The sequence below is a fragment of the Sorex fumeus genome, unplaced genomic scaffold (assembly GCF_029834395.1).
Source record: "Sorex fumeus unplaced genomic scaffold, SorFum_2.1 ptg000072l, whole genome shotgun sequence".
Classification (NCBI taxonomy): domain Eukaryota; kingdom Metazoa; phylum Chordata; class Mammalia; order Eulipotyphla; family Soricidae; genus Sorex; species Sorex fumeus.
In genome coordinates this window covers 31,783,806-31,799,036 of record NW_026606129.1, presented here as the reverse complement: position 1 = coordinate 31,799,036, position 15,231 = coordinate 31,783,806, and the positions used below count along the sequence as shown (strand labels likewise).

The following is a 15,231-nucleotide window of genomic DNA, read 5'->3' as shown; positions in this document are numbered from 1 at the left end:
AACTCCTAAGAACATCAGTGGTTGATTCTGTATTGTGTTACTACCTTGTCAATGATTTCTACTCTGCCACTCACTCATAAATCCATTTTGGAGGAATCTCTGCCATCTTTTAATTGTACCACCTTTAACACAAGGACTTTCTGTATTACCCCATTAGGCAAAATGGATTAGAGGCTAATACATTGGCTTTCTACTGTCTAAGAACATAAGTGACCATGACATTCTTCCACTATGTCCCAACAACTATACATCCTATAAGATTAGTGCAGCTTGTGATTTTGGAGTCTTAAACCTTAGAATCAGAGATTAACAATGAACTCAAAGTTAAATGAATACAAATTGTTGTGTCTAAAAAGATATGCTCAGTATATTAGTAATGAAAAGAGTATGGGGCAACTTCTGCTATTTAAAACTCTAAATAGCATTAATTTTAACATGAGGCATGATTAATGTAAACAGATAACAGTTCATTAAAATCAGTATATCTAAACTCTAAGTGCAAACAAATCCTAGTCACTGCTATGGATACAATCTACCAGGTCGGTTCAAATGGTTGATTCAAATGGTTGGTTACACTTGAAATTTTGTATAATTATTGTCAGCTGAAGACTAAGATTAAAATCCTCTGAAGATATCAGAGACCCAATACATCTGCTCATATAACTTGAGCAGATATAGGAACTTGCTATCTCTCTTTTTTTCCATGCAATCTCGCCCCAGAACTTTCATCTCAGAACAGTAGGGTATCGAGACAGCAACCTCTCTAAGTGTAAGCATTCCAAGAACATAAAACTAAAACTGCCACTTGCTTTACCTAGGTTTGGAAATCTTTAAGCATTATTTCACCATCCTCCACTGGTTAAAAGTGAGTTAGAAGGCCAGAGAAGCTCCAAAGAAAGAAACATTAGTGTGAGTACCCAAGGAACAGTTTGATCGTATGACACCTTTGGAGACAAGCTAGCATGAACCAGACATTTCATTTAATCAGACCCTAATTTCTAACACTCTAAATAATTCATTTCTGAAGCAAGTTCAAATTTGGAAGGCTTTATAATATGTCAAGTTTGCTTTTGCACAGTTTCCCTTATTCCTTAAAGGACTGTAAATGGGCCATGACAGTTTGCAAATGCATTAAGAATTGGTACTGTGAACCTTCCCTGATCTCTCGATTTATAACATCCTATGACACTAGGGTGTCAAGTGGATGTCAAGTCTAGTTAAGAATATTGCCACTTTGTTTTCTGGTCAGATTCTCAAATATCTGAGTGCTTTCATCAGGTTGAATGCAAAGATTAGGGAAGATAGTGCTGCCCTTTTATTTTACATAAATAGTCATATAAATGGTGTGTTTCTGTGTATATTTATGTGTATAGCCATCTAAAGGAGATGACCTGTCATTAGCTATTAGAAGAAGGAGCTCCCTATTCAAGAAAAGGAGTGTACAGAACACCAACATCAGATTTAAAAGCTTACTTCAATCCTAATTGAATAAAATGTAAACAAAGCCACTGTCTATTTATACCTAGACTGTAAAACAAAACCCTATCCAAATCACAAAAGTGACAAAACATTCATCTTTCCAAGGTAACAGAAAGGACCACTGCTTCTTTATCACCCTACTTCTTTAGCCTCACTTCTTTTCTCCCTTCTTCTGCATAGAATTATTATGATAAGTATCACAAAATTCTCCCTATTTCCTGAAAGAAATCAGTGCAGAACAAATTCACTTCCCTAATTCTCGAGCAAATGACAAAAATAAGCCCCAAACACAAACCCATCCTAATTACCTCCCAACAACAACCTCTCTTACTTGGGTGCTCTTTTGTTTTTTACTAAAGCTGTATGCAATCTCTAGTAGCAACAGATAATATGTATTTTCATATAATATTAGGCTAATGAGCATGATAATAGATTTAGATAAACACAAAGTTCTTTATTCATTGAAATAATAAAGTTCACTAACACACAGATAAATAGGATAGGTCCAGAGAAATAGTACAGAGGGTAAGGCAAGTACATGCCATGCAAATGACAAACCCTGATTCAGTCCCTGTACTTGTATAAGATGGTCCTCTGAGCCCTGCAAGGAATTATCCTGAGCACAGAGATAGGACTAAGTCCTGAGCATTGTCAGGTGTAAAACCCCCTCCACCTAAAATGAAAGAAGGTAAATTTTGTTTATTATTATAAAACCAGAATAAATGTGTTCTTCTTTGTCTCTATGGAGCCTGTAGCATCAAGCAGTCAAATACACAGTCTTAACATTAGTGTTTCATCAGTAAAATATCATGACTATTACATTTAATTCAAAACATGGATAAGGTATAGGTAGCAGATTACCAACAGTCAGAGTGTGGACTCTTTTGGATTCCTTAGTCTAAGTTTTCCTGTCATGGTATTTTGTTTGGTTTTATTTTAATAGCAAATACACGAGGAATGAGGTGAAAACCATTTAAAACTATCAGCTCTGATGTCAACTTCTATTGAGAAAAAGACGGAAACCAATGACTTGAAGGAAAGAAAAATAAAACTCTGGTGTTCCCTTTCCTCATTCTATTACTGATGTTATTTAAAGCAGTAGCACTGTAGCACTGTTCTCCCATTGTTCATCGATTTGCTCGAGCGGGCACCAGTAACATCTCCATTGTGAGACTTGTTACTGTATTTGGATACACCACAGGGAGCTTGCCAGGCTCTGCTGTGCAGGCGGGATACTCTCAGTAGCTTGCTGGGCTCTCTGAGAGGAATGGAGGAATCGAATCCAGGTCAGCTGCATGCAAGGCAAATGCCATACCAACTGTGCTATCGCTCTAGCCTATTTAAAGAAGTACATCAATTCAACCAGTACTTCATAAGCTCCTATTACATGAGTATACGGAACTTCACAGACAAGTCTTAAAAAATGAAAACAAAAATCCAAGTAAAAGAACCACTGTAGCTTTTTATCGTTGGTCTTTAGTCCCTATCTTTATCTTATGATGAAACACAGTAAAACAATGGATTGCTATTCTTCCCTAATTTGAAACCAACCCTTCTAGAAAACTGAAAGTTCTTAAATTCTGTCAGGTCTATTCAGTGCCAGAAAATAATGACACAAGTGTATATCTTGAGTAATTTTTACGTCTTAACTTAATATATGTTATATATAATACGTACATAATATATAACATATACATTATATTAGTATATATATTTATACCATATTATGGATATGTAAATATATATATATAATTTACTGGTCATTGTCTTTTAACAGTAATGACCTTACTATTGAGATTCTAAACATGTTATTAACAAGCTAAAGAGGCATCAATCAACAAAATCATAATTATTGATAAAAATGTAACATTGAAGACAAAACTTACGATTGCTACCAATTAACCACAGGAAAAACTTTTCTCTTCCAACCACAGTAAAATAGCTATTAAATATGCATTTTTCTAAATGAGAGGGAGAATAAGAGTGGATATTTGAAACTTTTCTAAATATGTAATATGGATAATACCACAAATTTTGTTTATCCCTTTGTATTTTGGAATTTACAGCTAAAAGTCACCATTCTCATCATTTTGTCTCATTTATTCAAAGTTCAACTCATGACTTTTCTTTTGCAGACAGTCTAAACATATAAAATTCCATGCTCCTTTCTTAGAAACTGCATACCCGAAGGAGATTATTTCCTTATTAAAAATGAGCTTTTTGTATACCAGAAAGGGGGTTTGCCTTGCATGTAGCCAAATCAGTTTTGAAAAAAGATGAGATTTTTTCAAGGTCAAACACATAGCATTTGGGTTAAGGTGTTTGCTTTGCATGTAACCAACCCTGAATGGTACCGTCCTTGATACTGTATATGGTCAACCCCTCACTACTGCCAGAAATTATTCTTAAGCCTAGAGCAAGGAGTAAGTCCTGAGCACTGCTAGTTGTGGCCCAGGTCACCTCCTGCAAAAGGGGGTTTTCAAATTATTCCAAATAAAACACTCCATGACACATTTTAAAATAAAAATGACTAATAAGTTAAAGTCAATGTTTTCAAAATGGTTTGTAAATAGATGTATCTGTGCTTAAATACATATCAGTTCCTGTTTGAAAAAAGAAAATTATTCATGCAAAATAATTATCAGAGTCTTGGATTACAAGTGTTGGTTTGCTTAGCTCAAAATAGAACTACTCATTTAAAGGGGTTTTAATGGGCTTAAATTAGATTAAATTTTTTAGCGAAAAATTATAATATAACTAACTCTGAGGTGGACAAGTTACTATGTGTCTGAGTTGCCAGTTCCCTCAGTTGTAAAATATCACATCCCTCCTAAAATATTAAAGGAATTAAATTAGGTAGTGCATGTAGACAAACTAGAAGACAGATACTACATAGCAAGCAAGCAATAAATATTAGGTATTATGATAATGAAATAAGGGTAATGATACTAATTCACAAATGCGTAGTTCCTATGTGCAGATTTATTACTGTATCAGCCTGTGTCTATCTGAAAATGTCAAATAGGATTCAAAAGCAAATAGAATAAGATACACTTAAATTCTAGGTAAATATAAATCCATGAGAACTTTTTTTTATTCCAATATTTTCTCCTAGATTCCCCCCACTATTTCTTATTAAACATAAATCTATGGCAATTTGTTTGCTAAAAATTCTTGTACTGCCAAAAAATAGCGGAAGGCACAATGCTGAAGACACAAAGCTGGAATCAAGGCTTCAGTTGTACTTGTACTTTCAACCTCAAGCTGAGTATTGACGTAGGCACTTCCCAAAACTGAAGCCAATAAGCAATTACACTACAAATCTAACAGACAGAGATTTTTGTAATAAATACGAATTTTTAAAGGAAGGATTAAAGTGTAAGTGACAAAGAAGAACAATTATTCCGTATGGGAGAGGAGGGAAAAAAGATTACCACCCACCAAGTTAACTCAAAAGAATAAATCTCTGTATTTTCAGCAGCTGCAAGTCTACTGAGTCTATAAATATTCACATGATATTTATAAACTTAAAAAACCCTTCCTATAGAAACAAAAGAATGAAGTTCATAACACTATAGTAGGTGTCAGAAGAAAAACCGGAGAAGGAATTGAACACAGAGAACGAGTTATTATAGTGTTGGGAGAGCTAATAAACCAAATAACATAGGATTAGAGAAGTTGAAAGGTCTCCTAAGGTAGGAAAGAGAGGCAGGGGAAGCGACAATTATACTAGATTCTGAAAACAAAGCTGTTCATGAAACTGAATCCAAACAGAGATTCAGATCATGGAGACCAACTGCTGCTCCAAGCAATCAGAAGAGAAATATATCTTAGTTTTCTTTACTCTTCTCTCTCTTTCCAATATGCCAACATATTGAAAGAACCTATAAATGGTTCATTAACAACTCAATGTTAAAGAATGGGCATGGATAGCCCATCAGAAAGTAAATGGGTAAGGGCCCAACACAACAGCATCAGCAAGAAAAGATACAGATTCTAAAATTTATGGCACTCCTTTCACTTAGAATTCAAAAGAATCCTTAATAGAAGAGAAGCAGCAATAATAATTTCACTGTTATATCCCCAAATCAAAAAGGTACCGCTAATATTGAAGATCTCCTACATAGCCAGATTTATTGCAAAATATGAAAAGATTAATAGGTAAAAGTGAAAACTCTCTTTTGGTTCTTCTTCCACTTTGGAACTTATAGACAGACTTATAACAATTCAAAGAAAAGCAATTCAAAGAAAAATATATATACGTGTGTGTACATATATATATCAAATGTTAGCCATTTTAATCTGCGAAGGATATTAAAAATTGAACTGTTTCCATCTATAATTCCCAGGTTACAATATTAGATTAAAAGAATTCTCAGAACCAAGTATTGTTCCAAATACTGTCCTATGTCCACTTTTGTCAACTCATTGCATACTGTATAAATTTTGCCAGGACCAGCAATGTTGAAAAATTAGTACAATATAGTGTCTCTCCTGGAAGTTCCCCCAAAGGATCACTTTAACTTATAAAGAGTTCTAGGGAGAAAAAAAATCTCAAAGTCCAAGACCAACTAAATTCCTATCATTTTAGATAATATTATCTCTGAGTCTTACTTTCCTTAGACATTGAAGCTTAGATTAGAATAGTTTCAAAGTCTTTTTCTGGGTAAGTACAGGTGGGTGATTTCTGCTAGGTCTCTAAAAATCCTTCAAGTAGAATCAGAAAATCACAACCCCACATGTATTTTCAGAATATGCCTACAGTTTAGTAAGGAAACAAACCTTAAATTTTTAAAAATTTATTGGGGGATGGGCCACACCTGTCTGCACTCAAGGTTAACTCCTGTCTCTAAGCTCAGAATCACTCCTGGCAAAGCTCAGGAGACCATACCAAGTGCTGAGAATTGAATCCAGATTAACTGTGTGCAAGGCATGTGTCCTACCAGCTGTACTGTATCTCTAGCTTCCCATCCTGAATTTTCAAAGCAACTCCTTTAAACCAAGCCACTGTCCCTTCTCTTTGTGCCACCTCATCTACTAGACCACATTTATAGAGACACAACCTCTCAAGCAAATTGATGGAACAGTCATCACCTCAAATTTTGCCAATTTAAAATATTGCTTAAAGGGAGTGTTTATTTGTATCACTTTTTGACATTGTCTTTTTTGACATTGTATCACTTTTTGACATACACACTGATTGGCAATTGTGGGGAAATGAGATTAAAGAAGAGAAGACAAAAAGAGCTCTTGTATTAGGCTGTTAGAGAAAATTACTATTAATGCTAAATTTCTACACAAAGTCAATAAAATGGGGAGGAAGACTGTGAATGAAAACTATTTATAATGTACCTTCCTGCTCATTATTATCACAACCAGTATAAATGACTTAAGGCATCTAAATAAAAATTCTGACTAAGAAAGCAAAATATGAATAGGAGATTTTCTCTTGGTTTTCTGGCTAGTAGGAAATTTGAACACAAGTCCTACCTAGATTTCAGAGTCCAAAGATAGTTCTCACCATATGCTGCTGTATAAAAAAGCCCCTGCAGTCATGGGGTTGTAGCAGAGTGTACAGACTGTTCCCCAACAGGAAATATTCTGCTTTGTTTACACCTAGAGACATGGCAGCACTCAGCAGGCTTAGCTTTCACTAAAGAGGTTAAATAATGTTCAGTATTATTAAATCACCCCGAGTGACTAGCCCAAAGGTGATTCTTTGTCATCTTAGCATGCTTTCTGATGTATTGGTTGTACACTCTAGAGAGACACCATGTGCCATACACATCGGGACAAACAAGACTCCCTGGAATAAGAGAAACAGAAGGGACAATATTAGGTTGAAGAAAATTAGAAGGCAAAGTCACTTCCAATAATTGCTAAATTGGTTTAATCAGCTAACCACTGAGGTCTTGGAACGTGGCCCTTCAACATTTTCCTCTCATTATTCCCCTCACTGAGCCCTGACTAAAAAACCCAAGATATAGAAAACAAGCCATAGGGAATGGGACCGGCCTTTGGTATGAAAGGAGAATATCCCAAGTACCCAAATCTTCCACATTTACCTTGTGATATAATAATTGTAAGATAAAGCGCACTTCACAAAAGAGAAATATGTCAAGTTTCTCAAAAGAACTTCTTACCTGATGGGGCTGTGAACTGGACCATCTACTGAAGGAAGGAGTACTTGAAGACTTGCTTGCTGAGGATCTCTGAAATAAAGGAAGGAAAAAAGTTCTTCATGCTATCTCACAGTCTAATATACTTAGAAGTACCAAAGCAAATGACTTATTCAGTATCTACACAAAAAATAAACACATACTAAGCTGTCTGATCTTTATGTTTTAATTCCTTAAAATCTGTTCTCATCAGTCAGTATAATAAAATAATCTCTAGATATAAAACACCCAGATCCACTTCTCAGTTCGTGCTTGTTCAACCTGGTACAAATACAAGTACAGTCTGTCTCAACTTTCTCCTCTTTGAGACTAGAATAAGAGCTTTTGTGGCGGGAGAATCCTCAAAGAATCAAATATAGATATGAACTACTTCATACAGAAAATACAATGCAAACATAAGGCATCATCCAACAAGCAGAAAATGGGACCCACTGTTGTAATTTTCCATGTGATACAAAACTGGTATACAAATACTCAATAGGTGAGATAATTTGTCTATTTACAATTATTATAATAAAATAATACCAAGTTTTAGGAAGAACTGACAATATCATTGTCACTAGTTCATCAACTTATAAGATGCCACAGGATAATCATTGAGTTGTCCACTTCAAATATTTAAACCCTCTCCCACCTCCTCCCTACCTTCTTTCTCCCCCCACCCCTACCACCACATCTCTCTCTACCACGAAGCCTAAAAAATCTATCTACTTGATTTCTCAGCATTATTTCCTGCTAACTCTGAACAATGAGATGCAATCCTAATTCTTCTGAGAGGTAGTTCTGGGAAGCCCTTTGCTTTTCTGGTTAAATACATATGTATGTGTATGTATATATACATACATATGTATATACACTATATACACTATATATGTATATACACTATATATACTATATGTATATACCTATATACACTCATACATATATATTGCTTGCCCCATGGTTTTCCTTTCTAAAGGCAGACATGTTGCACAGAGCTGGAGCAACTGTTTTGTGACCATGAGGAAAAAGATCAAAAGAACAGATCTCACTGCTAAGACTGATCTCACTAAGCATTTGAACAGTTTCAGTCTACTAATATCCACTAAGCCCTCTATTTTTTATTATAAAAGAGTGTAATCATATGTTACGTTATTGTAGAGCACATTAATGTACTCTGACTGCTGGCTCATCCAACTTGTGATTTAAGTTACAAAACTCCAATTTCTTAGAAACATGTGAATGCTTCAGTCAGAGAGAACAGAATGATAGAGGCAAGAAGATATAAAAGTGACTAGTATATTTGAAAAATGATCAATCGGCCAATATTGTACTGCCAACTCCTGCATTCAAGATTATTGCATTCCATCTGCCTTTCAGGATCCTCCTGTAACTCTGTGCCGGCCTTTCCTGATTCTGACAGCTTTTCTGAATCTCTGCCACAGGGAGGTTGGCACATAGCTAAATCTGTTCTGCCTGCTCAATTCAACTCCCCTCAAGCAATCTAAGACTGCAGGGCAATGATCAAGCTCTTCTGTTTCTCCTGTCCCAAGGAGGTAAATGGAATTGGGCCCTTTAACGATATATTGGAGAAGTACCCAAGCTTGCAACTTGGATAAAGGAAGACTACCAGAGATAGAGTTGGAATTTAAAGTGAACATTTATTCACATATTCACAATGAGAATCAATAAAAATAAACTTCAGTTACATCAAATATAGTCACTGACCATGTGATTTCCATGGTGTTAATTTTCCCAATCATGAATTAAGATTAAAGTAGATGTTTCCATTTTCCCCTATCTAGTCCCAAATCTATTCAATCAAATTAATACACACTTAAAAAGCACATAAATATGACTGATCATAGTGGCAATATTGGAATTACTATGAAGAGACTAGTCCCTTTCAATCAATATTTTATATTTAAAATGACAAAGAAACTTCCTAAACCTGTTTCATAGCACCGGTGATAATACAAATTAGGTCTTTGCTGAATATTTTTGCAGAGGGGCCAGAGTCATTGAATGGTGGGTAAGGTGCTTACCTTGAATTGCAGCAGAACTAGGTTTGATCCCAGCATCCCATATGATCCCCATGCTCTACTGAGAGTGATCTGTGAGCACAGAGCCAAGGGTAAACCTTGAGCACTGCCAGGTGTGCTCTCAAAACAAAACAAAATGATCCTGAATATCTCTGCAGATCCTGTCTTCCTTAAAATGTTAGGAATTGGCTATCACTTGATTTTTTAGTTTGAGCTTCAGAAGAGTCTCCTCAAGTTTCTTTAATTCACAGATAAAATTTACTATCAGTCAAATTTTTGAGCATTATGTCTTGAGGTTGTCATGAGAATATAATTTAAATTGTTTTAAGGCATGGTATTGGCTTTGCAAATTGTAATGGTAATTATATTTAGTAGCATAAAATTAAGCTTGTTTATTTATGTTTAATTTTTTATTGAATCACCATGAGATACACCATTATGAAGCTATTTTTGATTGGGTTGTAATCCTACAGAAGCTTGTTTATTTTTAATGTATAAAGAGTGGCCTCCCAACAACGCTAGAGATTCCAAAGGACATTGCTGGCAAAATTTGCCCAAAAATGGGGCTTTCATGCTTGGATCCAATGGTGTTGGGGGTCATGAGGTACACAACCAGCAGTGCTGAAGGAGAGGGTGGTTATGTCATGCCTGGCATAGTACTGGACTCAAAACATGCTTAACACATACATATCTTGTGTTTTTCTCTATCTGAGCTATCACCTTGGCCTCAGTTTAGATATTTTTAAAATTCAGATAAAATTCACATATATGAATGCCATCATTCATAATACTTCTTCCATGTTGCATGGATACCATTTCATTTTTATAGTGAGAACATTTAAAATCTAGTCTCTTAGCAATTTGCAAGATTAAAATTCAGTTCTCTTGTCTATAATCTCTACACTGTGCATAAAAATCCAATCTTCAGGACTCATTTTTCTATTAGCTGCAGTTTTGTACCCTGAATTAACATCTGCCTGATTCCCCTATGCCCATCCCTTGGTTACCACCATTCTCTCCTATTTTTATGAATCTTTAATTTAGATTACAGATAGATTTGATGTCATACAGAAATTGTCCCCTTCTGACTTATAATACTTAGAGTAATTCTCCCAAGGTCTATCTGTTATTGCCTATTGTCACAAGTGATAGGCATCCATCTATCTTGTGAAAGAATAATGTTCTAGTGTTTGTGAGTGTACAAAGAATGGAATATTATTTTTTTTTGGGTGTTATAATTTATTTATTTATTGAATCACTGTGGGAAAAGTTACAGAGCTTTCGGGTTTAGGTCTCAGTCATGTAGATACCGAACACATTTCCCTTTACCAATACTCATTTTTAACCCCGAACCCCAATAGACCCCCACTTCCCACCCCTCCCAATTCTTATGAGGCAGATGAGTTCTAGTTAATACTCTATCTACTTTGACTAGATAGATTATTTCGATAGAAGATGCACAATTATTGTTTAGAGTTTACGACCCACCCCCTCCCCCCCCCCAATCAGACATGCTGAAACAGCGTTGTGAAATGATTTGCTTTCTACAACTTGGTTTAAGAATAAAATGATGTCGCGCGGCCGCTATCACGGCCGCGCGGTTTTGAATTTCTGCTATTTTACTTATTGACCCTGGAAGAATTTCTATTAAAAGTTAGCTAGTTAAGAGATTGATTTCTGTGCCCTGGAGTCGTGGCCGTGCCAGAGAGCCGCTCGTGGGGGGCAGCTGGCGACCTCGGTGGGGCGTGGGGGACGGCCGACAAAGCCCCCCTTCCCATGAGGTCCCCGCCGCTCCCCCGAGCCCGGCTCAAACCCGCTTTCCACAAGGCTCCCGTGCGGCCGCCATCTTTCTTTCCAGAGAGGAGCGGGCGGGCCGGTCAACGCCCTTCCCCCTCCGGGCAGGCTTGGTGGCACGGATCAACACAAGTCCATTTGCTTTTCTGCTCCAAGCGGCTGGTTCTCTGTGCTAAGTCCTTGTGCCTCCGGGGCCGTGGCCGTGCCGGAGAGCCGCTCGTGGGGGGCAGCTGGCGACCTCGGTGGGGCGTGGGGGACGGCCCACAAAGCCCCCCTTCCCATGAGGTCCCCGCCGCTCCCCCGAGCCCGGCTCAAACCCGCTTTCCACAAGGCTCCTGTGCGGCTGCCATCTTTCTTTTTCTGGAATATTATTTTATTTTTAAAAATACTTCTTCTTTATTAACTCACGCGTTGATAAACATATTGCTTCCACATTCTAACTCTTCTGAATAAACCTACAATAAACACAAGTATGCAGATACCTCTTCAAACACTCTGTTTTTATTTCCTTTAACTATATATCCAGAAGTAGAATTGCTGAGTCATATGGTGTTCTGGTTTTAATTTTTGAGGAAACTCTATACCATTTTCCATAATAGCTCAATTTATCTTCCTACCAAGAGTGAGCAAAGGTGCTTATTCCACCCCATTTTCACCATTCTTTCTATCTCTTAACTTCTTAAGAACCTTCATTTTTAAATCAATATTTCAGTAATCAAAATAGAGTTATGAACACTGACATTCAAAACATAATCAAAGAGATGTGCAGCCTGTAGCCTATTGCTTACAACCAAAATGATTAATGAGACTTGAAGTAGGATGTGCAAAATATAAACACTTATGGGTTTGAACTCATTATAACTCAATATAAAATGCATATCTATTTCCTCTTGAAAAGCACTACAATACTTCCATGACTATGCCTTACTTTTTCTTAAAGGTCACAGCACATTTCAGCATTGACACAAATATATCTATCTTTATAATTATAATTATAGTTTATTGCTAGTCACATAAGTCATGTCCTTTCTAGTGTTAAAAATACTTTTATAAGGTAAGAAAGACAACCAATAAGCATTAATCACCACATGTAAAGACTTGTCTGTGTTCAGAATTGTACCACAGCTTCAATGGATTAAAACACCAGCCTCCAAAACAAAACACAAAATTCAATTTTGTTTTCTAATAAGCTAGCCAGAGAACATGGCTTGCATTTCAGTTTAGATAAAAATTAACTCACCTAGAAAGCCAGATCTTTATTCATATTCTCATTTCCCTCCTATTACAGTCTTTACAATCAGTGGCTAATCAAAGGGAAATCCAGAAAGAAACTAGCTATGTGGGTTTAAGTGTAGATTCTCTGACCTTACAAATTTACAAATCTTCAAGAGTGGAATCCAGTAATTTGCATTATTAAGAGGTTCTACAATTGATTCATATGAAATCTTGGGAGCAAAACCATTTTTAAAGCTCATAATAGTACCAGTGATTTTTCTCCGCCCATATACGTTCATTGAAAGAAAAGATGATGAAGAGTATAAGCATGAAAACCTACGTAAATTATTGGTAGCTGTTTTCTCTAAGTAGATATAATGAACTCTCAAACTCTAGAGAAATATTTCAGGAAATTGTGGAAAGATGCTTGAGGAGGAAAAAAGAATCTGATATTTAATCTACAGCTATAGATTGTACCTTGAACCACCAAAACCAATTAAATAGTTAAGTAAGGGTTTCAGTTTAAACACCTATGCTTGCCTTTGGATAACCTTCACTGAGTATCAGGAAAAGATTATTGTCCTTCTTATAATGCTCAGTACATCTGTACTTATTCCTTTTCAAAACATATCACAGTCTTATAATTGCCTTCTAAATGCAGCTTCCTTTTAGACTACATTCCACAAGGTTATGGGGAAATGCAGAGCATCTGGGAATCCTATACCTCAGAGTGTCAGGGAAAAAATAAAACCTAGCCTCACACATGCAGAGCTTGTGCTCTATTACTGAACCAAACCTGCGACAACTAACATGAAAGATAGATAGATAGATAGATAGATAGATAGATAGATAGATAGATAGATAGATAGACTGATAGATAGACTGATAGATAGATTGATAGATATGGAGATATATTAGTTAGTTTGGGACCCATGCCAGGAGCTGCCCAGAGCTTACTCCTGGTTCTGCTCTGTGCTCAGGGATCATACTGGAAGGGCTTTGAGAACCGCATGCAATGCCAGGGATTAGACCCAGCTAGCCATATGCAAGGCAAGCCTCATACTCACTGTACTATCTCTCCAGCTCAAAGGTGACATTTGTGAGGACAAAATAGGTAGGATTTGAGATTACCAATGACCACTGTGTTTTTTAGAAAGCATAGAACCAGGGGTCCAGGTATTTTGAGTAGCAGATGGGATGGTTTCTCAATTTAGCTTCATAGGAAATACCAGATGCTAAATTTGAAAGACAAGAGTATGAAGTTCAGAATATAGGCTAAGTTCCTTATTGCATGAAATGTCTCAGAAATACTGAAAGGTGACTTTGAGAGACAGTCCTCCAAGGCAGGCAGAGAAGCTAGAAGTCAGACAAATACTTAAACTGAAATTTTACCAGATTTAGTATCCTTTCCCTCTACTATTTTACACAAGAAAGACTTGTGGAAATGCACTTTACTTCTATCAGTGGATATACTTAAGAGAGTTCAGAAGGACAAGACTAGAACATTTTAATGACAAAAGACATAGAATGTTACTCAGAGACTTCCTTTCTACAGACTATTCAGTTAAACAAAGGAAAGACTTCTATACAGAAACCTGGAAGTCCCAATTCAATAGCAGTTTATAATTGAGGAAAGCTGCCAGAGGCTAGACTGAAGCCAGCAAGTCAGCAGCATACTTCCTCTCCTAACAGCCCTTAGCTTGGCCAGCTTCCTAGCAGCCTAATTGTCCATCACCATAAGACAAGAAACTTTGGAAACATGCACATTTTTCAGTAGCTGAAGTTTTTCCTGCATTAAACCTTGAGCATATTTAAAGAAGGAAAAAATGAAAAAACCAATTGAGTTAGAAGGTGCCAATTAGCCATCTGTATTTAACATCTTAGCAGAAAAAGTTATTGACAAATACAATCCAGGAACTAACATGGGTTATTCAGAACAGACTGAACTTTGGATGTAAGGCATGACTTTTGGGATTTTAATTTCCGATGGAAAATCATGTTTCTAACCCCATCGAGATGAATCATGCAGGAAACAAGACTCAGAAAGCAAATAGCCTAGACAGCAGTAACATTTTTAATAAGCACAGTATGGAAAGAAGACCTTTCTTCCAGAGCGAGAAATTAACTGGAGTGTGAATAGTAAAGGCAATACCCACATAGCTTTATAAGTAGCTGCCTCCCTCAATTAAAAAAAAAATCACAAGTGATACTCATAGAAACCATGTTAAGAAAATTGATAAAGAGGAAAGGGCACAAAACTAAGTTTAAGGAAAGAAAGAAAGAAAGAAAGAAAGAAAGAAAGAAAGAAAGAAAGAAAGAAAGAAAGAAGACATAGGTTTAAGTTCTACAGTCTCTAAGGTATTTGCTGGCAGGTGTTGTGATTTCCTCATTATAGATGTGATATCCTAGAACCCCTCAGCAATGAATTACTAGGTCAATTTGTCCTTACTGGCCCACATATGTATGTCTTTGAACTACGTATTAAATAGTCTCTATTCTTCTTATCCTTTATAAATAAAATCATAGGCTAATATTCTTCATTT

General features: G+C 36.3%; 1 protein-coding gene across 1 annotated transcript in view; it reads right to left on the bottom strand.

Moving 5' to 3' along the window:
- Positions 1-15,231, bottom strand: part of LOC130037490 (probable serine/threonine-protein kinase DDB_G0281745) — a 664,067-nt gene that overhangs the window by 335,749 nt on the left and 313,087 nt on the right. The window contains exon 2 of the mRNA XM_056129333.1: positions 7,623-7,691. Coding sequence (XP_055985308.1) covers positions 7,623-7,691 — 69 coding nt within the window. The remainder of the gene's footprint in view (positions 1-7,622; positions 7,692-15,231) is intronic.